Source organism: Oculina patagonica, chromosome 8 (genome assembly GCF_052425735.1).
Source record: "Oculina patagonica isolate OP01 chromosome 8, crgOcupat, whole genome shotgun sequence".
NCBI classification, from domain to species: Eukaryota; Metazoa; Cnidaria; class Anthozoa; order Scleractinia; family Oculinidae; genus Oculina; species Oculina patagonica.
In genome coordinates this window covers 32,546,073-32,567,392 of record NC_135765.1, presented here as the reverse complement: position 1 = coordinate 32,567,392, position 21,320 = coordinate 32,546,073, and the positions used below count along the sequence as shown (strand labels likewise).

General features: G+C 39.8%; 2 protein-coding genes across 2 annotated transcripts in view; one reads left to right on the top strand and one right to left on the bottom strand.

The window, feature by feature from the left end:
* LOC144663311 (uncharacterized) overlaps window positions 1-20,522 on the bottom strand; it is a 21,171-nt gene extending 649 nt beyond the window's left edge. Inside the window, exons 1-25 of the mRNA XM_078524208.1 lie at window positions 20,484-20,522; window positions 20,201-20,284; window positions 20,032-20,085; window positions 18,385-18,480; window positions 17,297-17,398; window positions 16,364-16,413; window positions 15,923-15,956; window positions 15,470-15,525; window positions 15,245-15,320; window positions 15,109-15,127; window positions 14,621-14,721; window positions 11,928-11,984; window positions 11,221-11,304; window positions 10,642-10,725; window positions 9,970-10,069; window positions 9,556-9,633; window positions 8,904-8,944; window positions 8,330-8,459; window positions 7,178-7,279; window positions 5,771-5,825; window positions 5,207-5,450; window positions 4,216-4,476; window positions 1,530-3,402; window positions 714-856; window positions 5-247 (exon numbers count right to left, since the gene is read on the bottom strand). Coding sequence (XP_078380334.1) covers window positions 5-247; window positions 714-856; window positions 1,530-3,402; window positions 4,216-4,476; window positions 5,207-5,450; window positions 5,771-5,825; window positions 7,178-7,279; window positions 8,330-8,459; window positions 8,904-8,944; window positions 9,556-9,633; window positions 9,970-10,069; window positions 10,642-10,725; window positions 11,221-11,304; window positions 11,928-11,984; window positions 14,621-14,721; window positions 15,109-15,127; window positions 15,245-15,320; window positions 15,470-15,525; window positions 15,923-15,956; window positions 16,364-16,413; window positions 17,297-17,398; window positions 18,385-18,480; window positions 20,032-20,085; window positions 20,201-20,260 — 4,143 coding nt within the window. The 5' untranslated portion in view covers window positions 20,261-20,284; window positions 20,484-20,522. The remainder of the gene's footprint in view (window positions 1-4; window positions 248-713; window positions 857-1,529; window positions 3,403-4,215; window positions 4,477-5,206; window positions 5,451-5,770; window positions 5,826-7,177; window positions 7,280-8,329; window positions 8,460-8,903; window positions 8,945-9,555; window positions 9,634-9,969; window positions 10,070-10,641; window positions 10,726-11,220; window positions 11,305-11,927; window positions 11,985-14,620; window positions 14,722-15,108; window positions 15,128-15,244; window positions 15,321-15,469; window positions 15,526-15,922; window positions 15,957-16,363; window positions 16,414-17,296; window positions 17,399-18,384; window positions 18,481-20,031; window positions 20,086-20,200; window positions 20,285-20,483) is intronic.
* Window positions 20,523-20,634: 112 nt separating this feature from the next.
* Window positions 20,635-21,320, top strand: part of LOC144662241 (translationally-controlled tumor protein homolog) — a 4,035-nt gene continuing 3,349 nt past the window's right edge. The window contains exon 1 of the mRNA XM_078523009.1: window positions 20,635-20,768. Within this exon, the coding sequence (XP_078379135.1) occupies window positions 20,741-20,768 (28 nt within the window). The 5' untranslated portion in view covers window positions 20,635-20,740. The remainder of the gene's footprint in view (window positions 20,769-21,320) is intronic.

Here is a 21,320-nt window from a genome sequence, read left to right as displayed (position 1 = left end):
TCACGCGGGGCTTTGTTTGTGATCTTTTGGCCTTTGCTTTGTCGACCCTCGCCTGAGATTTCTTTGCAAATTCTTGGTGGTGTCTCGTAAATGCATCTTGAAGAGATTGAGTTGCGGATTTGAGTTGTCCCAGTTCATTGTCATCAATTTCTTCCGAATTTCCCGTGCTTGATTTATCGTTGGAGATTTTAGGGAGATCGCTGTTTGGGGAGGAACTTTCATGTGTCCCATTTGAGGCAGAAGATATCTAAGTGACGAAGAGAAACAAGACAACAAATAAATTTCAATATTTACTTTAACAACAAGAAGGTAGATATGTATATTCAGGAAATGTTGGTTCTCAGGAAAATCCAGAGAAAACTTTAGCGAAAGACGAGAATCAGCAACAAACTTATGAAATAAATGTGGCCTTCAACATGAACCATTTCCAGGGATGGGTTGTTCCCAGCCCTAGACCGTGAAAATGTTTTGTTGACGTCACCGCGACGAACCACGTGACCGAAAACGAATTGACCGCTCGGTTTAGCAACGAATTATTGGAACTTGGAACGTTTTTGCACATATTGAAATAAAAAATTCCCATGGTTGTTGTTGATTTTAGAACGTTTTGAAGTTTCCTTTGTCTGTTTCATGACTAAGGGGTGAAAACTGGGAAACATTTCTCCTGGATTGTCTTAAACGTAAACTGGACTCGTTTGAGACTATCAGCTTACCGTAGATGGTGCGAGTGCTCGTGGTTCATTGCTTGCAGCAAGTGATTCATCCAGTCTGTTATCAGCTGTACCAGAGTGTAGAGTGCCAGACGACAGACTCGCTGAAGAAACCGAACCAGTCTCCTCACGGCCTGATACGGGACCTTGATAAAAAACAAGTCAAATTGAAATTTTCGAAAAAATAGTCTTCCACTAAAAAACATAATTGATCAAATTTTATCACTTTCCTTTTCAAAAATAACAAAAAAAGGATGTCCTTTGTTAAAGTCCAGCCAATCAAATCAAGTGTCCCAGAACCACCTGTTCCTCGTGCAAAGGCCCCGCCGGCTAAGAGGGACCGAGGCAGATCTGGGAACGGGAATGTTTTCGATGCAGAATAGATATTTCATTACAGTAAGTTAAAAGGCCCTACATTACTACAGCGTTCAGTTACAAAGGCCCTAAAATCACACTATTGAAAATTTATTCACCGATCACTCCTGGTAGGCAAACTTTATATCACAGTGAACCTGATAAAGTTCAATATTTACACCCGCTTTCAGTGTTACGTGCATAGCGGCTTTCTATCAACATTCATTTTTCGACGTGCTTTAACAAACAAGACGGATCGAAATCCGCCAATCACAGCCCACTAGCATGACCTTCTGGACTTGTGGGCTCATTTGCATGAAACCAACACGGGTATGCATGGGTTTTGGTTGGCTCATTTCAAACAGCACGTCGAAAGATGATGTCGAAAGATACCTATGCATGTAACACTGAAAGTGGGTGTAAAGTGTCTAAACAATGTTCAATCAACAGAGAATATGGACTTACTTCTTACTTCATCATCAGGGAACACACTATCCACTCCCACCTCCCCTGGAGTTACCATGTCTTTCTCCAAAAGTCCACCACCGGACGACAAGGTATGCGACCGTGAGAGTACGAACCACTGCTTCCCATCTGAACCCCTTGTCCAGCGTGACCCTGGTGCACTCAAAAGGGGCTCCACAGGAGCAGATGATTTGGCGCTTTGTTCCATAGGAACATACAAGTGAGCATCGTTCGGGGGCCCTCTTGTGTCTGAGGACAAAACACTGCTGGGAACATAAAGCTGATCCCTAGATGTACCCCTTAAATTGATGTTCCCTTCTAAGCCAGTCAATGACGATTGGCCAAGAGATGAACCAGGTCCCGCCCTTTTAGGCGCATAACCGACTTGTCTCCCACGGCCCCCAGAAGATTGTCCCCTTATGGCGCCTGATACGTCACGTGACTTCAAGGAAGTGACGTCAGATTCATCACTTGTTGATGTTAACCGCGTCATCATTTCCGTCAGCTCGGACAAGGTGGACAGCGTTGAGCCTGCGCTACCTCTAGCACCTGCACCAGCAGTTTCCCGTGGAAGCGACATGTACTCTGTGCTGGAGCCACGGCTCCAATCGCTCGTCGACAAAGGCTTGGGAGCGTAACTGGACGATGTCACAACTGTAGAAATAGTTCCAGACGTTATTGACTTTTCAAAAGCACTGAGCCTCTGTGAAATATCCTGCAATCTGTCCTGCCCCATAAATCCAGTAGAATTTGCAATGTAGCCCTGATTTTCTTTATCTGATTCTCCTTGTCTTCTTTCTAAGTAAGTAGGAACCCTACCATACTGTTCCAATACATAAGGGCTCGTTCTCATGAGGGGCTCTATGGGAGGCACATTTTTACTCATTCTCCCTGGCGCCTGATATGCTTGAGCCCGTGGACCTTCTGGGGTCATTTTCTTGTGCGAGTCACTGTAACGCCGGATGCGGTTTCTTTGCACTTCGAACAGTTGTCGTTCTTCCTCAATCTTTTGGTAATAGTAATCTAAATATCCTGGAGAATAACCTGAACGAGTGGACTGTTGGAAAGCAGAAAGTTGAGATACTCCAATTGTTCTGGACTGTACTGGTCCACTTGAAGCAGTAGCAAACGCTAAAGGATTTCTACCAGAAAACTCTGTATTAGCTCCACTGCTTGGTAGAGTATATGGTAAGCCACTGGCAGTGCGAGTGTAAGGTTCGGATCCTGAAGTTAACACCGAAAATTGCCGGGCACTTGACGACAGTGGTCGGGCGAATCCGACGCTTTGAGTAGTCTTCGTAAGTAGCGATGTTGCAGCGGTCATGCTGACAGTGTCGGCAACATCAGAGAAACCTGATCGAATTTGCGAGGTCAATGGATATACGTGGTCAGTGTCACGAAAAGTGCCAGATTGGGTGGTGCGTGACATGGCAGCTGTCACGCTAAGGTCAGAAGATAACGTCACGCTGAGCGAAAGAGTCGACGGAGTTGACACACTTACAAGCGCGTCGGATTGAAGGCTTGAGGCGCTTCCAGAAGATATGTCCCTTTCTGGATGGGAAGGGTCGCTACTGAACGGTACATCTTCCAAAGGTACTCTACCAAGCTCCTCTAAAACGTCCCTCTCTTTCTGCCTTAGTTGCGCCGCTTTCTCTGCCGTAGCACGCGCTGTTTCTAACGTTCTTTGGAATTCTGATGTCATCTCAGTTTCATCGGAAGTTACACTTCCCAGTGTTGATGACTCGAGTGTCTCGGATAGCAGTGGGGACCCTTCCTGTGATGTGCTCTTAGGGACAACAGTCTGGGGAACTGTGTCGTACGGGGCTCGAACAGGGAATGGTCTATGCTGAGTAACGTCTAATTCCTCCAAAGTCTGTAAGAACAAAAGAAAAAGACAAGGTGCAGTTAACTAAACATTACAGTCAACTCTCTCTAAAAAACCGGACACCGTCAGGACCGGCTCCAACTGTCCGTCTTAAAGAGGTGTCAGGGACGGAACCAACACAAGGTGTCTGTCTTATAAAGGTGTCCGTTAAGGGAGAGTTGACTGTACTAGCATGAGAGTTCTGTTTAAAAATGCTGGCAGAATATTAGTGAAAATTTACCAACACCATGCATAAAAATGTTTACTATAATCGCTAGTGTTCTGTGAGAAACTGCCTTACAGGTTATGACAGCAAAATGAAAAACATTTTACATGGAAAATGTCGTGCCAGCTAAAAAATGGCAAGCGAGAAAACAAAGCAGTTACTTTACTTCCCCTACATTTAAAGGGACTGTATCACGGCTAAGTTAAGTTTAGCTTAACACTCGCTTTGAAACTTCATGTTTGCGAAGAAATCATGAGATCTTATTGAAAAACCATAGTTTCATTACTTACATTGTTGTAATCAAGTTAAAAGTACAAACAAGCCATATCATTAACTTTGAAAAATGTTCAGCCTAACAAATATTAGAAAAACATATCGCAATCCATTTTAACCTTCTTCATGTTTTGTCCATCCAAATCTTCTTTTATATATGCTGTGTTGTTGAAATTTTCCTTCACTGTTTAAAGTGGTTATTTTTCATTTCATTGAATTTGGTGGCCCATTTTCTCATGTCTAAATTTGGCTAAAATCCGTGACACGGTCCCTTTACGCTCTCAGATAGTAGATATGTTTGAGAGTTTTGACGAAAAACTTACTGTGTCTGGGAGAGATGAACCTTCTTCATAAGGGGCTCTACCAGAGAATGGCTCTTCCAGAGTCATTCTCTCCAAAGACCGAACACCAGGGGCTAAGGGTCCTTCAGGCACATCCACGTGTCCATAAATATCAGCTAGTTGCCTCTGGTAGTCCTGTAACTGTTGTTCAAGCTGCTGTTGAAGGAGATTTTGTTGCTGCAGCTGAAGTTTTAGTTTTTGCTGTTCCAGTAGAGCTTCCTGCTGGCTTAGTTGTGCTGTAGGCTGAAACAAAATTCATTTCTTGTAAGGAGTTATGATTACAATTATCTATTAAGTAATATTTCAGTCGGGAGTTGATGGCGACATCACTTCTCCGAGAAATGACTGAGCCCGCGGTTTTCGTTCCAGAAGTTGCTAAGCAACATGACGTATTTTTACGCGCGGTTGCTTTCGGAGTACTCGTGAGCGCTCGCGCTTGTTTTTGATTGGATGAAATAATTCGGAAATTCTTCGAGTGCTTCAACGAAGATTTGCCAAAACTGGCACTTATTCCCCCGACTGCATTATGTAAGATTCAATTTATCCTTGCGACTGATCACAAAATAATACACATGGTTTCCACAGATACCAGATTTCGAAATCCGTTGACTGTTCCCTGATAAAACAATAAAATTTTCCTGGCCAAATAAATACAGAATGTCAGATAAAGAATACGATGCCTCCAGTCTCCACTACCAAAACATCGCTGAGATCACATTGACCTGAATTGTTTCTTCCAACTTTCAATGGTATAAAATCAGGGGTGTTATAATTTTAATTTTCCCTGTCTCAAAATAAAATTCCTTAACTTTTCCCTGGCCTTCAAGAAGAATTTTATTTTTTCCCTGACCATTTCCTGACCAGTTGCAACGTTGCAAAGGCCTGTACACTACAATGAGATATGTGTTGTAGCAGCCCGCTCGGTATACAGTATAATAACCCCTTCACCCTCCCCTCCCTAAAAGACACATACTGTTCTTCCTATGGGGGTGGTAGTGCGTGACCTTTGCGCGGCTTCAAGGGGATGAAGCAGTGTCCGCGCCTCGCTCACAGCTGGATGCGGTATGTCGCTTTCACTTCCCAGGCCAGGGGCTGGATGCCCGTCCTCCCCTTCAGCCATGTCAGGTCTACCATCTTCTGCTTCTTCCTCCTCTTCAGACAATTCCACTTCTGCGATTGGCTCAGGGGCAGCGGAGAAGGGTATGGAGTCTGGAATTCTGTCAGGAATTAATTTGAACAAGAAGAAGCAAAATTTGTTAAGCTCGAATGTAAAGTTCCTGTTTGGATGCAATGCAAGAAATCTAAGTTTGTAATAGACTGCTTGCAGTCTGTATTTCTCTAGAAATCATCGAGGAAGTGCGGGGCGAGGGTTTCAAGGCGCAATGAAAGATTGGGGCGAGACAAGAGTGCATCTCACCCCAAACACCTTCTCGTCCATGCCGCCTTTTTGCGTTCACGTTCCCGATATAAAACGGCTTGTCGGTCCTAAGAGAAAAAACGGACTACAGGTAGTCTTAGTTTGTAACTACAAACATACCTGAATTCTTGTTTCTTTGATTGTGGTACAGTTGAAGGCACAGAGCGACGAATGCCTGGAAACAGAGATTCGTTTTGTTTTCTGTTAGAGCAGTTTTCAATTGAGTGTCGTAAAACCAAAACCAAAGTAATTACTCTGGCCAATCACAAAGGACACAGACAAACCAGTGAACCAATCAAAACTCGAAACAAATACATGTGGCCGGCACGAAGCGCGGGAAAACGTGCGCGAGCGAGTCACGATTGGTTTTGGTTTTAGTTCTAGCTAGTTCTGATTGGCTGAGAAAGTGGCGCGAGATTTTTAAGCCAATCACTAAGCATAGCAATTCAAAACCAAAGCAAACGCAATTTACTTTCGACACTCAAGTGAAAACCGCTCTATTGGCAAATTGCAGATAGTAATCTTTGCCCTTACCGGTCACCAACGTTCCCTAATTTATGCCATCACTGCTTTAGCGGAATAAAGGCATTCTTATCAGTATTAAAAATTTAGAGGCTATGACAATTTTCAGACATCGAATTCCGATTGCGACATTCGAGTGGGTTATCTTACGTGTTGAACACTAGCAAACGTTATTCTTTGCTTGGTTAAAAAAATAGTGTTCTAAACCGATTGTTTCTTTCGATGTTCGTTACAAACTTAACAAAATTAAGTCGATATGTTGACTGGAAAATCCTAAAGCCTGGTTTTCACTAGCGACGCAAGCACAAGCGCAAGCATAAGCGCGATCACGCAAAAAGGACAAATTTTTACCCTTGTTCTTCGTGCTTGCCGCAAGCACAAGCACAAGCATCAAAATGCAATGTGCTTGTGCTTTTGCTTGAGTCGAAGCCTTTTTCACGGAGAAATAAGAGCTGTTATCCTTGCGCTTGTGCTTGCGTCGCTAGTGAAAACCAGGCTTTAATGGCCATATTTTCTCATAGATTCCTGATATCCGAGTTTGTTTTATTTCACATTGTTCATAGAGGTACGCCTGCCGAATCTGAATCTTAGGATTACCTTGTAAAAGGAACTGTTGTGCTGCCTCAGTGGGCAAGTCAAAGCACTCAATTTAAAAAATCAACTCGGAGTAAAGGGTAAGAAACCTTAAGTTCCAAACCTGTTGTTACAGCAGCCTGTGGCGGAGCCTCTTCCGCAGGCTGTCTTCTCCTCCACTGGTCGCTAGTGAAAACCTGGTTTTCACTTGCGTCGCTAGTGAAAACCAGGCTTTAATGGCCATATTTTCTCATAGATTCCTGATATCCGAGTTTGTTTTATTTCACATTGTTCATAGAGGTACGCCTGCCGAATCTGAATCTTAGGATTACCTTGTAAAAGGAACTGTTGTGCTGCCTCAGTGGGCAAGTCAAAGCACTCAATTTAAAAAATCAACTCGGAGTAAAGGGTAAGAAACCTAAAGTTGCAAACCTGTTGTTACAGCAGCCTGTGGCGGAGCTTCTTCCGTAGGCTGTCTTCTCCTCCACTGGTCACGCTGTCTCTCTATCCTTTGCAAAAGCCGCCGTAATGGATCTGTGGAAAATTTCACCGCGGCATTGTAAGGGCTATAGCCTAGTTCCTACGAATTCTCTTTTTTTTTCAGTGGCCTGGGATTCGAATACGTCACTGCTCAAGATGGAGCCCAGTCTCCCTCGAGCCGAGAACATCAAGGGACAAGGCTGATGGGCCAACAAGCCTGGTCATAATTTGTGAACATTAAACACACTTTTCCCTGTTCAGTGACTAAAATAAACACTTTGTAGGGCTGATACAAAGGGCATAGCGTCAGTTGGGCACCATCGTTGGAAGAGAGAAGAGTGTGTGGATGCGCTTTACATATCTAGGTACTTCTGGTAGCTGTTATGACCATAATTAAACGTTTGTGGGTGCGTTTCAGCTAAATTTGACCGACTTTTTTTTGTCACGCCATCTTAAAGGAGCAGAGTCATGCTTGTGTCACACCACTGTACTACCACTGCCTATGTTGTGTTACTGGTTACAAAAAATGTAGTGAAAAATGTTGTTTTGACAGAAACACATGATTTCCTACAAAGACAATTCCTGTGACAAAATCTTTTGTGTAACTTTACAGTTGACAGATCAATGTTTAGCCCTAAGTTACCATTCACTGGAAAATTACTGTATAGTTGTTGATACAATAACAAACTCTACATTATTATTATTATTGCTCTTGCTTTAGGCTTTTTGGAGACATGGAAAGTTTTGCAATCTTAGGGTTTACAATAGCAACAATTATTTTTATGAAAATGTAAATTAGTGATAAGTTGATTAATCAAAACTAGGAAGCAAACTATTAGAGTAAGATTAGTTTACTTTAAGTGCAACTCTTTGTTTGCAAGCGTGTTTGTGAAATAAATTATGTGGATTTTTTCTTCACTGCTCTAACTTTGGACAGTTGTCTAAATTTGGGACAGTCAATATTCCATACAATAGCATTAAGGCTATGTACGTAATTTATACAAGGACTTTTAACATTTCACTTTGAATGAATGCAGATTAATTTGATAAATTATATAACTGTAGTTAACAAAACAAATTTCAGTTTATTAGTAGTCTAAGTACCTTCAGAGGGACCCTTTGGAGCACCATCAGGTAGGGGTTCTCTTTCAGGTTCCATTTCTGGCTCACTGTCATGCTCAACTCTCTCTGCGCTCCTATCGGGAACAACAGCACTGGGGACGCTTCGTGGTGGCTATGAAACATAAAAAACAAACAGTCAAAGAAAGGTAAAAAATGTAAGAATAGTATAAGTCAATTTTTTTCAGAAAAAAGTAGTTTCATTTTGTGGAAGTGCTGGAGACATAACAGCAGCGTGCCTCTCTGTACATGAATAAGGAAATTCCAATTGTAAATGGGTACAGCTACATTGTTGGAACAGTGCATACCAGTTGTCTTACAACATTGCAAGTATTGGAAAACTTGCAAATCTGATTGGCTACACTAGTGTGTCAATTGATAAAAGGCCCTCAGAGTGACTCAGAGCAAAGTTGTCAAGCAGCAATACCCTGGCCAGCTTGCTACCTGCCCTCTTCATGCTTCAAAACATGCTGACTCTTGGTCACTTGGATTGTAAGCAAGATCTCAATTAATATTAATAATAATATTTATTTATATATCGCAAAGTAGTTTACAACACCTGTTTTCTCTCCTCAGGTTCTGCAGGTCTTTCACCGCTCCCTGTAATGACACAAGCACGAAGATGTTACTTGAGTTTTCTATAATATTTACTCTTAATTTTTTATGGTTTGCTTAAATATACATTGGAAGCGCGGTGGCCTAATGGTTAGCGCGCTCGACTCCGAGTCGAACGGCCCGGGTTCAAGGCCTGGCCGGGGCGCTGCGTTGTGTTCTTGGGCAAGACACTTTACTCTCACAGTGCCTCTCTCCACCCAGGTGTATAAATGGGTACCGGCGAATTTACTGCTGGGGGGTAACCCTGCGATGGACTAGCATCCCATCCAGGGGGGATACTTCTAGCAATACTCCTAGGCGCTTAATGCTACAGAAACCGGGATAAGCTCCGGCTGTATGGGCCACTAGGCTCGGAGACAGACTTTACCTACCTTACCTTAAATATACATTAATATTAATTATTTTACTCAAGTGACATCAACTCAAATATTTAATAACAATGATTGGCAGGCTTTCTTCACTGAGAACAAACACTCCGCCTGAACACATCTTCCACATTCTGCCAAACCATTTAAAGCCTAATGCAGCTTTTATCAAATGATGAAAATGTCATTCATGAAAACCTTCATCAATTTTAGCAAAACTTTAGTATTCACCTGACTGTATGCTATCTTCTGATGCTGGCCTTAAATGCCCAGGAGGCTCAAGTGCGACAGTAAGGTCACCTGTGTAACCTGGCAACAACATTTATTAAAGATCAAATATCTTAAGTTTAAACCTATCAGTAATCACTGACGCAACAAAACAGTCATGCATAATACACAAAAACTGTGACATAACACAAAACCGTATGAGGTACAATAAACTCTCTTTAAGACGGACACCGTCAGGACCAGCTCCAACTGTCCATCTTAGAGAGGTGTTCGTCTTTTAGGTGTCCATTAAGTTTTACTGTTACAGTAAAATGACTGAAAAATGGTATTGTCGGGAGGTGTCCATCTTAAAGAGGTGTCCTTCTTATAGGTGTCCGTTAAGAGAGCGTTCACTGTATTAAAACCAATAAATCACACCTGTTTGCATCATGTACATGTCTTCAAATGCTTGCTCCAAGTCTCTCTGTCGATCTTCAGCATCTTCCAATCTTTTGTGAGGTGGCTGAAATATACGCACCTGCAGAGTTGTAAGAATCTGGTAAAAATGGTATCTAAAACAAATGCCAAAATAGTGCAATCCATTCACTGCTCAAAGATTGCACAATTTTTACAGTTGCTCTTCAAATATGGCAGGGGTTTCAAAAAGTTTTGAAGTAGTCGTCAGCAACTGGAAGAGTAGGGGGCTATGACGCCAAGCTTGTTTGTCTCACGCTGATTGCTATGACCAGAGTAACTGGCAACATATAATTAAGTAGCCGGCAGACCTCTGGCAGTCACCAGTTTGTTTTGAAAACCCTGCATGGTTTTTCGTATCAATTAAAAAACAGACTACTGGTAATAAATGCATTCTACTTTATAAGCCATGACAATTGGCATGAATTTCCACCCTTTTTCTGGTTGTTGTTTACTCCCAAGAAGAGGTCTCAACCAAATAGATGCTTATTGCCATCAGGTGACCTCACTCCCTGAAAACTTGGTACCTACTAATTTTGATTGGTTGTCTTTTTTTAGGAGTAGATGACAAGAGAACCGGCTAAAATTCAGGCTTCAGACATGGCAAAGTGTCTCCTTTATGAACAAGTCAATTACCGGTATCCTTGCCACAGCTTCTTGCCTTCTTTGACGATCGTGTCTCTCTAAACTATCAAGTTCTTCCATCAGTTTCTTGTGATCCTGTCAAATCACACACACAACCATTATCAATCATTATATAATGTTCAAGGATTCTATTTTTATTTTACTTTTTCGGAATTGCATGCGCTATGATTGGTCAATTTGACTTCATAATAGCTTCATAAAGCATGCGGCTTACATCACGCATGTGCTTTATTGAGTTATAATGCACGTGGCTTCAACACAAAGCTAGGCTTGTGCAATTTCTTAACATTTCATAAAAGAAATAAAAAAACTTTCTCCTTATGCATTGTTGAGTTATTCACTTGGGAATTATTTTTTAAGAACAATCAAGAAGTGCGAGAAGCAGTCTCGGCTCTGCCCTATGCTTCTCTGTGCACTTTTCTCGTGTTCTTGAAAACTCCTGCATGCTTATTTAACTCAACAATGCACTTGGGTGCATTTTTTTTTCTTTACTAAAGTGAAATCAGAGTTTCCATCTTGACCATAATGAAAAATATTAAATTGCAAGTTAAATTGTTTTAAATTTCTTACTTCTTCCAACTGTAGCTGTGCTAATGCATGCTTATGTCTCAGTCGAGCCTTCTCAATTTGTTCTGCTTTGTCACGTTGCACTTCCTGCCAAAAAATAAAACATTGCATTGCATTCCATGGCATTGCATTGCATTACATTACGCTCAAAATAAATTAACCTGCATAGCAGTGTACATGTAAATAATGATATTATTATGACTGTACAGGTAAAGAATACTGTGGGGGGTTATGGTGGGTTCTATCCACTTAAACAGCTGTCAAACTGTTTATTAAGTGGATAGAACCCACCCTAACCCCCCACAGTATTTTTATCAAAGAGATGCTTTGTCTGACAACCAAAGTGAAGGCTAAAATAGGTGTACACAAGCACCTAAAACTTCAAACTCCAAAACATTTGGCTCCTTCTTGGTGTAGAGGACACAGTAGGCGTCACAACAGAAACATGCTTTACAAATGTATTGTTTTCCATGGTTTTCCTCGTTCTTTTGTCTTTTTGTTCTCTACTGTTTTACATCAACTGTGTAAGAGCCAAACATTTGCACTTGTTTTAGCTTCTTATCCTGCCCCCTGTCATACAATCTACACATTGCCATATAAATGTAGCGTCTACAGTAGCGACGGCAAACATAATCATACATGTACCGTAATCAAATCATAATTGATTGATAATTAATTGATTGCCTAACAATCACAGCAATCATGCCCACCTCCAGGATAACCTGCATTCTTTCCTCCTCATCTTTAGCAGCTTCTCTGGCATCTTCCTAGAGAAGACAGAGATAGAGAAAAAAATGGTTTATTGACAGAAAATTCTTTTGTTTAAAAAAAAAAAACTAGTAATTACAAAACCCAGGGTTTGTACTCTTTAAAGCATTTAAAATTCCACAACTTTCCATGACCTTTTCCATGACCTAAGTTCAAAGTTTCCCATGACCTAAAGTTGACCAATTTTCTTCGAAATTTTCAAAAATTATCTTGATTTCAGGTATGTTTTACCCTTTTCTTCACAAAAAAATTAACGTGCTCATTTATTTTGTACAATCAATACTATCAATCCATGACTTTCCATGCCCCACATTTAAATTCCATGACTTCCCAGGCCTGGATAATGAAATTCTAAAATTCCATGACTTTCCAGGTTTTCCATGACCCGTACGAACTCTGAAACCACCAACTGCCCCCCTCCCACCCCCTTCCAGGGACAGTGCAGCCTAGTGGTCAGTGCATTGAACTGTGGCTCAAGTACCCCTCAAGGACCCTTGCTTGTGTGTTTCTGTTGTGTTCTGGGTAGGAACTTCACTCCCTCAGTGCCTCAGAGTTAATTTTGTACCCAGATCTTCTCAACCCTCGGAGAGAACATTACTTTCGCGATTTTGAGGTGCGCATATTTCGCAACACTTAAATTTCGCGATTTTGCAAAAATTTTGTATTTTGAATCACTTTAATTTCACGTTTTTGAGTAAGACACAATTTACATTTCCTGTAAAAACGACTTCATTAATGAAAAAATAATGTCAAAATTAACAAAAACACAAGGCTGGGACTAAATCTCGGCAATAGCTACAACAGAGCAGTTAATGTCTACAAGTAGGTTATGCTTGTACATGCATGAGTTATTGTTCTTGAGTCAATTGACGACAACATCCATTTAGATTGATAATTTCTTTCTTCAGTGGCACAAAACTTATCTTTTCTTAATTATTGACATACCAACCCTCCAAGTTAATTTCGCGAAATCAAAGTGTCGCGAAAATTTCATGTAAAAAGGTAGATGAAAAGTTCACTTGGCCGCTGTAAATAGCTAATGAACTTCTTTCCTATACAAGTAAAGACAAGTAACACAATCTTGAAATAGAGTTGAGGAAGAAAAAAAAGCCGCCAGTCATGTTTTTGCTGATAAATTAATTAAAACACTCAAACCAGCCTTCAATTGAACGCACTTGACCAGATGTGTACTACCGTGGTAAGTAGACATCTGGGTATGAGATTACCTCAGAGTATCAGTGGATGTTGGGTTACAACATTGCTAGCCAGGGTAATCCAACACAATGATGGGGAATAAAATAAATTTAAATGAATTGCATGATGATATTTACAGAGAAAGCCACATTAGTCCTAGCTGATTTTCAAGCAGGTCATCTATCCACTTTGGATGGGAATTTGGAAATGTTTGGTTTTTTTTTGGGAGGGGCAGGAACTGCAGAACCCAGAGAAAAACCTTGGAGCATGGTGAGAACCAACAACAAACTCAACCCACTTTAAGGTACAGGGCTGGAATCCAATCCAGGCCACACTGGTGGGAGGTGAGCACTCTCACTGCTCACATCCCTGCTCCCAAAAATTACATGAACGAAGGCATTCCAGCATGGAAGAAAGAACTTGTCAGTTCATGCTAAGGAATCCTGAGCCACCTTATAACATGAAATTTTCGCGACATGTTAATTTCGCGATTTTGAGGTGCTCGTATTTCGCATTACTTAAATTTTCACGATTTTGAGTAAGACATAATGTGCATTTCCTTAGCAATATTATTTGACATGTCCTTGAATGAAATAAAGCGACTTTATCAACTGAACAATAACGTAAAATTTAACACACAAAAAAACACTGCAAAACTAAATGTCAACAGTAACAACAGAGCAGTTCTCACAACGTCCACAAAAAGTTCATGCTTGTACGTGAATTATTGTTCTTGAGTCGATTGAACACAACATCCATTTACATCGAAAATTCCTTCCTTCAGTGATACTAAACTCATCCTTTCTTGATTATTGACATAATGTAAGTCACTAAATTTTTCGCGTCATGTCATGTTCGTGACACTTTTTGTTCGCGTCACTTTAATTTTGCAATTTTTTTTTAATTGCGAAATTTGCGAAATTAACATGTCACGAAAATTTCATGTAATAAGGTAATTAAGGTAAGCACTGGACTGTTGGCTAGATAAAAACGATTTTACTGTCGCTTGCATCTAAGCGTGAACACGTGCCGCCGAAACATGATCTAATTGGGTATCAAACGTGGCATGATTGGTCATCAAACGTTTGAAGTTTAGCAGACCGTAACGGCAACTTTCGCGCCGAAACTTCAACACATTCCGGTTTCGAAACAGTCGAAATGGCGGAAAGATTGGATATCAAGACTTCCTTCAACAAATTGATCCTGATCTGTGTCGATATGCATTTGCAGGTTCACTTGAATCACTTCTGGTGCAAAGTTTCGCCTGTTCTCAGTGTTTAGGGTGAGCATTTTGAGCGTGAAAGTTGCCGTTACGGTCTGCTAAACTTCAATGTTTCATGACGAAACATGCCATGTTTGATACCCAATTAGATCATGTTTCGGCGGCTCGTGTTCACGCTTAGATGCAAGCGACGGTAAATTAACTCAATTTGTTTAGTACCTGGCTTAGATCCAAATCTCGTTCTACATGGACAATAGGACGCAAATGGAAGCGTGATGTACTGAAGCTGTCCAACTTTTTCTGGTCAGGAACTGAGTGATCTAATGATGTATAAATAAAAAGATAATTAAAAACAACCCACAATATGCCCTTCATGAGTGATGCTGAAAAAAAAAACAGAAAATAAAAGAAAAAAGTAGGAAAATGAAAAAGGCATTGACAAACATACCATTAGTTTATAAAACAGTGGTAAATTATTTTTTTTATTTCATTTTACAAACAGTATTAATAAATCAGTTACAAATGGTTTGAAACCAGGAGTATCAACAGTTTGTATTTAATGTGACTGTCTAGGTGAGGGTAGTTCTAAAAACAACTGTTGTTGGTGACTGTCGTTTTGACAACCTGAGCAGAAGTCATATTCAGATAAAAACTATTAAAAATTACATTTTTAATTATTAATTACTGGTAATTAAAATGGAATTTACCTTTTCTTGGATCCAAGTCCTGGAACATAATTTGAGAAAAAATTTTAATAATTAAAATTACAAGTCATATCATTGGAAATGATCAATAAAGTCAACACTGCCCATATTTTAGCATTTCCCTTTAAATGCACCTTACCCCAATAGGATCCACCGGAGGAGGCAATGCTGCAATTTTTGCTGCACGTCGTCGTTCAGTTTCCAAGGCTTGCTGCCTAAAAAGTGGACAATTTATGCATATGATTTTAACTAAAACACTGTCATATTGTCATACTGTTATTGTTTTTAATTATGTAAGATTCATCAGCAAGGTCTCAATTCAGTGTTAGTTAATTAATTTATTCATTGAATAATGTCATGTTACCTGGCTTCAGCACGTTCTCTCTCTGATTGAGTGCTCCTAGCTCTTTCATACATCAGCTAATAAATACAATAATTAATTGATATATTAATATTTCCTAGTTTATTCATAATCAGGGCTTGAAAAAAACTTTTACTGTAGCTCGTCCTTCAGACTAGTAGCTTTTAAAATTTCCTAACCCAGAGCAGTTGCATGTGTTGTGGCAACCTCGTTCCCAGGGTCTCTTCCCCCTCCTCTCGCTCTGGGGGGCGGCAAGACAAAGACCCTGGAAACAAGGTTGGTGTTGTGGTTTAAATTTATCTTTGGTTTAAAAAATTTTCAAACCAGTTTAATTTTTATTTTTTAAAGTCTTGTATTCATTATCATAATCTGAAACAAAAACAAACAAAAGTCAAACTGGTTTGAAAACCACAACAGCCCTACAAACAAGAATAAAAATTATTAAATATCAATTACCTGTTCTACTGCTTTCTTGTACCTTTCTAATGCCCTAAACAACACAATTGTATTATATTTAACTTCAGTTACGTAACGCACTCTTTTAAGCTTTTTAAGTGGTTTTTATTTTCACAAACATTGTAATGTGCAGGTAAAATTTTTTAACTGATACTTGCGCAATATAAGCTAATTATTATTACTATAAAAACAAAATATATAGAGTAGAATCGCTATTTCTAGAACCCTCTATTTCTCTAACCCCTGATACCTTGAACCAAAAGTGCATTCCTTCCCTCATTCGAACACTTAAATTTTACCCCCCCCCCCCCCCACTTTTCCATCCAATTTTCTTTTTGACCCTTACAAGTTTAAGAAATCGGGAATTTCACTATTCAAATAATAAATTAAACAGGTAACAGCAAAATCATGTTCTGGTGTAGAACACATGTAATAAATAACCTCTGTTTTTCCTCCTCAGTTAGTTCTGGTTTGGTATATTCAGTTTGGTCCTAAGGAAGAAAAGCAAATTTAAAGATATTTAATTAGGATCATGATTTTTGACAAGTTTCATAATTTGTACATACAACACCAGCCTGTTTTAACTTGTATTCAAGGTGCTTGAGCATTCCGCGCATAAACACAAGAAACACATGTGAAAACTAAGATGACAGAAGCACCAGCCCAAGCATAACTGGAAGCACAAGAAAACAAAGATTTCCTTTTTGTATGTGTTTGCCATCATGCTTCCATCTGTCATTGTGTTGGGTGTGTTAACTAATCCAATCAATCAATCTAATCAATCTTTATTTATTTATTCACACGTTAAAAACATCAGTTAAGCTAAAAAATATATATATAAAAAAAGCATGACACTGTTTTACATGATTGCCATGTGGGAATCCGATACATGTCAGAGATTCGATTTACGATTTCTCGTTTAAAGTGCCCAATGGAGCCAACATCCCTCAATTGCTGGGGCAAGTTGTTCCATAAAAGGGCCCCACTATAACTAAACCTTCGTTTTAAATAGTTTGTGGGTGGCTTGGGCAGGTCAAGTTTGCCTTCGAGATTTCTTAAATTGTATTCTGCGCAGCGGGTAGTGAATAATTGGGACAAGTACTCTGGGACAAGTTTGTGTATTGCTAGGATAACGCAAGTACAAGCATTCCTTTATGATTATCAAGCCTTGTTAAATTATATGCTTGTTGCAAGCATAAGTGCAAAGCTGACGAAAATTAAATACACTGTAGTTACATTTTTACTTGTTATGACACCTTGTGCTTAAATGCTTATCGCACAGTTAAACACCTTTGTGCTTGAGCTTAAATTGGAAATGTAAACTAACCTTTGTAATAAAATTGGAATAATTTTCTGTTACTAGCTAACTGTTACCTCAGAAGCTGTTTTGTGACCTAACCCAACCTCAGCCAGGTTTTCTTGATATTTTTTCTCCAGATCTGATTGCTTCTTATTATGTTCAGTCTCCCATTGGTCCTGCGATAACACAAAAAGACAATAACTAACTATTGGACAATGGGAAATGTTCTATTTATGATCAGACCACCCCTCCCCCACCTCCCCACCACCCCACCATATGTAAGGGAAGCCACAAGCCATGCGGCCCACAGTGCTGGAGCTTATCCCGGTTTCCGTAGCATTAAGGGGCTAGGGATTAAGGGGCTGCTGGTTCATCGCAGGGTCCCCCCCCCAAATGACCCTGGCTGGGGCTCAAACTTGGACTGCTTGACCCAGAGTCTGGTGCACTACCAGTAACCATTTGGCCACCGCACTTCCCATCCCACCACCATATGTAGAGGAGTTTAATAATTGAGAATAAGCATGATAGGAATTTTTTTTTTCAAAAGAGCTAACAAGAAACAAGAGGGTAAGGGTCAGGTCAGATTATTAAAAGGTTCCAATAACAATAACTGGAAAGAATTAGTTTTAACCATAAGGAAGGGGGGAGGGGAAAAATCATAGAGGGGCAGTAAGGGGGGGTCATGCGCACAGTTCACGACTATTAAAAATGATAAATCACGTTTCACGGAAAATAACATAGACGAGGAAGTCTTGTGCATTTAAGCCTCCATATCGAAGTGTTTTTAGTCTTGCAAGGACGATTTTGCAAAAATGTCTGACTACCTGTTCTTAAATATTTAGCCATCACGCAAATTGTGTCCAAAAGTAATCTTCCTTGCACAGCAGGTTGGTTTTTACGGAGAAAGTGCTGAATTCTAGTCAAATATTATGATTACACAACCTTATTTTTTGCTTTCACGTGTCACAACAAGTATGTCATTCACAGTTCACGGACAATATTATTTTATAATCACGGATCACGGAAAATAAAAACGTACAATCACGTTTCACGAGAAACACCCTTACGGCCCCTCATCATAAAAGACATCCCCAGTCTTGCAGTCTAAAAATGTTTTGCATGATACAGTAGAGTGTTTTCTCAATAAATTTGTGCAATATACCTTGAGATGACAGGCAAGTTCTTTTATTTCAACATTTTTCCTTTTCCTTGCATCTTCCAGGACTTTGCGTGAAAATGCTTTCTCCTGTTCTCTGATCTAGAATACCCAAGTACAAAAAAAAATTATAAAAAAGATATTATAAACGGGGGTCATACTTTTTTGAGCTTTTGAAATTCCATTACCTTTTCCATGAGTTTTTCAATGTTTTCCATGACCTAAATTTGACCATTTTCATGGAAATTTTCAAAAATTTTCTTGATTTCAGGAACATTTCTACCCTTTTCTTCAAAAAAATAACCTGCCTTATTTATTTTGTACAATCAATACCTTTTCCCATGACTTTCTATGACCCACACTTAAATTTCATGACTTTCCAAGCCTGGAAAATGAAACTCAAAAATTCCACGACTTTACAGGTTTTCCATGATCCATATGAACCTTGTATAATAGGGGAAGCCTCGAGCCAAAGTAGCCCATATTTACCGGAGCTTATCCCGGCTTCTGTAGCATTAAGCTGCTAGGAATACACGTATTTCTACTCCCCCCTGAATGGGATGCTAGTCCATCGCAGGGAACCCCCCCCCCCCAGCATTATGTCGCCTGGGTGGAGAGAGGCACTATGAGAGTAAAGTGTCTTGACCAAGAACACAGCACAGTGACCCTGGCCAGGGCTCAAACCTGGAACGCTCGATCCGGAGTCCGGCCCACTATTAAACCATTAGGCCGCTGTGCCTCCCTGAACCTAACCTGCGATCAGGCTTATTTTTCTCGCAGCGGAGGGGTCAACGGAAAAATTAACGCCTGATACAATTACTTGTCGAGTCGTCTGTAAAAAGTCCAGAATCTGGACTTTTTTCTGATTGGCCAGAAAACAAAAGGCAACATTAGAACTCTATCCTGATTGGCTATTAAATTGAGTTCAAGTCTAATTTCCGGTCCAAAAATATCGCGCGTAGATAATTGTTATCATGGCGGGTGTTGAGCGGAATGAAGTAGAAATTAAAGCGAGTTCTTCTAGCTTTTAGAAAATCTCTCAAGAGTTTTGTTCACAAAACATTTAAAGACGAACAAAGGGAGTGTATTCGACGAATAGTTTTGTGAAAGAAAAGATGTTTCGGCGGTGCTTCCGACAGGATTTGGCAAGAGCGTGATCTATCACCAATGGTGTCGAAGAGTATTACATTACACCACCAAAGACGCCAGACGATCGTGCCGGTGCCAGTGACGAAAACTTGAAATGTCTGACCTGAGCCTTACACAAAATCAGCCTTTGCAGAAAACAAATTTTAAAAACCATCCGATCAGTTTGTTCAAAAAGGGTAAAAATATCATTTGAAGGCGCTTGACAGATATTTTAATTAGGGGGCGGCAGACGACTTGACAAGTAATTGTATCAGGCTTTCCTTTTTTTCTCCTTCCCTCCGCCGCGAAAAAAAAGAAAGCCTGATCGCAGGTTACCCTGAACCTGTATTAAGTCAGTGGAAAATGGTCTTGAAAAATAAATGTAAGCTTATTTTGTTGGAGGTCCATGAAAATGACATAATAATATTTAATCAATGTTATCAACTTTAGTACTCGTCTGTGGCCGTTAAAAGCACAGACTGTCCACAATGCCACTGAATTTCGAATTAATATTTCCGTATGTACCTGTTTAAGGCGAAGCTTTTTCCTTCTTTCCTTCTCACTTAAAAGTATATTGGCCTAAGAGGTAACAAGACAATTTATTTTACACTTCAGAGTGTTAAAAACCCATCAAGGAAAGAAACTCAGAGAAACTTCAAGCTCACAAACTGTAGATCAATTTTCATGCACAAACCTCTTCATTGGGGCTTGGTTTCAACAGTCGATCTCTGCCTTTATTCGCTTGCTTCTTCATCTCGTTCTTTAAGTTTAAAGGATACTGCAGCCAAGACATGTAAACATTGATTTGATCATGCATTCTATAAACGATACGCTAACCTATAGCTGATCTATTTCCAAAACATTTCCCAAAACAAAAACAACTTTAGCAGGTAGAAGTGAAACTGAGTTTATAGCGTTCAAATGGAGCTAAGAAAAATAACACATGCTGTACAATTAAAAAAATAGAGTCACCATACCTTTAAGTGTGCAATTTTCTAGCTTTTAAACGCATTGTGCTGTAAATTTCGTTAACCGTGAAAAGCTTCACTTCGCGCGCCATTTTGATTTCTTCGCTGTTACCGAGTCCCTCTCGCTGCTTTCATCGGCCGTGATTACTGGGACTGCTCTGATATATTGCGCAAGAGCGCCGGAGTCGTTCTTTTCCGGTCGTGACATTCTGTGAGTTCTGAAATTCAGACATCATCACGAAGTTGAATCTTGATTCATCTGCATCATGATTGTCTTCAAGGATTTCATAAGTGGTAAGATCCTTTCCTTTACCCTTTGTGATCGTTTTTAAAACGTTATTTTGTCAAGATTTATAAATTAAATCCGATATTTTTGACTTGATATGATCGGTACATCGAACAGCTTAATTCAAATCAATGAAATGAATCTTTGATCGCCTCGATTGGTCATAATTTTGTAGATCATGCTACAAAATAACGGGAAAATCATTCTTTCTTCTTTAAATGCTAGTAATAAGTTATTTTGATGTTTAGTTAATGCGACGAACGCAGGAAAATACTATATTTAAGTAATACACCGGAGGGCTTTGTTAAATATTTCTTTTTATAGTAGAACAAGATCGCTTGCGTGTTTCTCATTATAGGGACAATTTTCCTTGATTTTTGACTTAAAGTACAGAAAATCGTGGGTTTTGGACTTCAGTTCTTTAGAGATTTTTCTAAAACAATTAGACTACTCACCCTCATTTTCTATGAACGATAGTCAACTCAGCTGTGCTTCATCATAGAAAAGCTGGGCTCATAGTCTAATTGTTAATTATTATTCCACTTTTACACCATTTTACC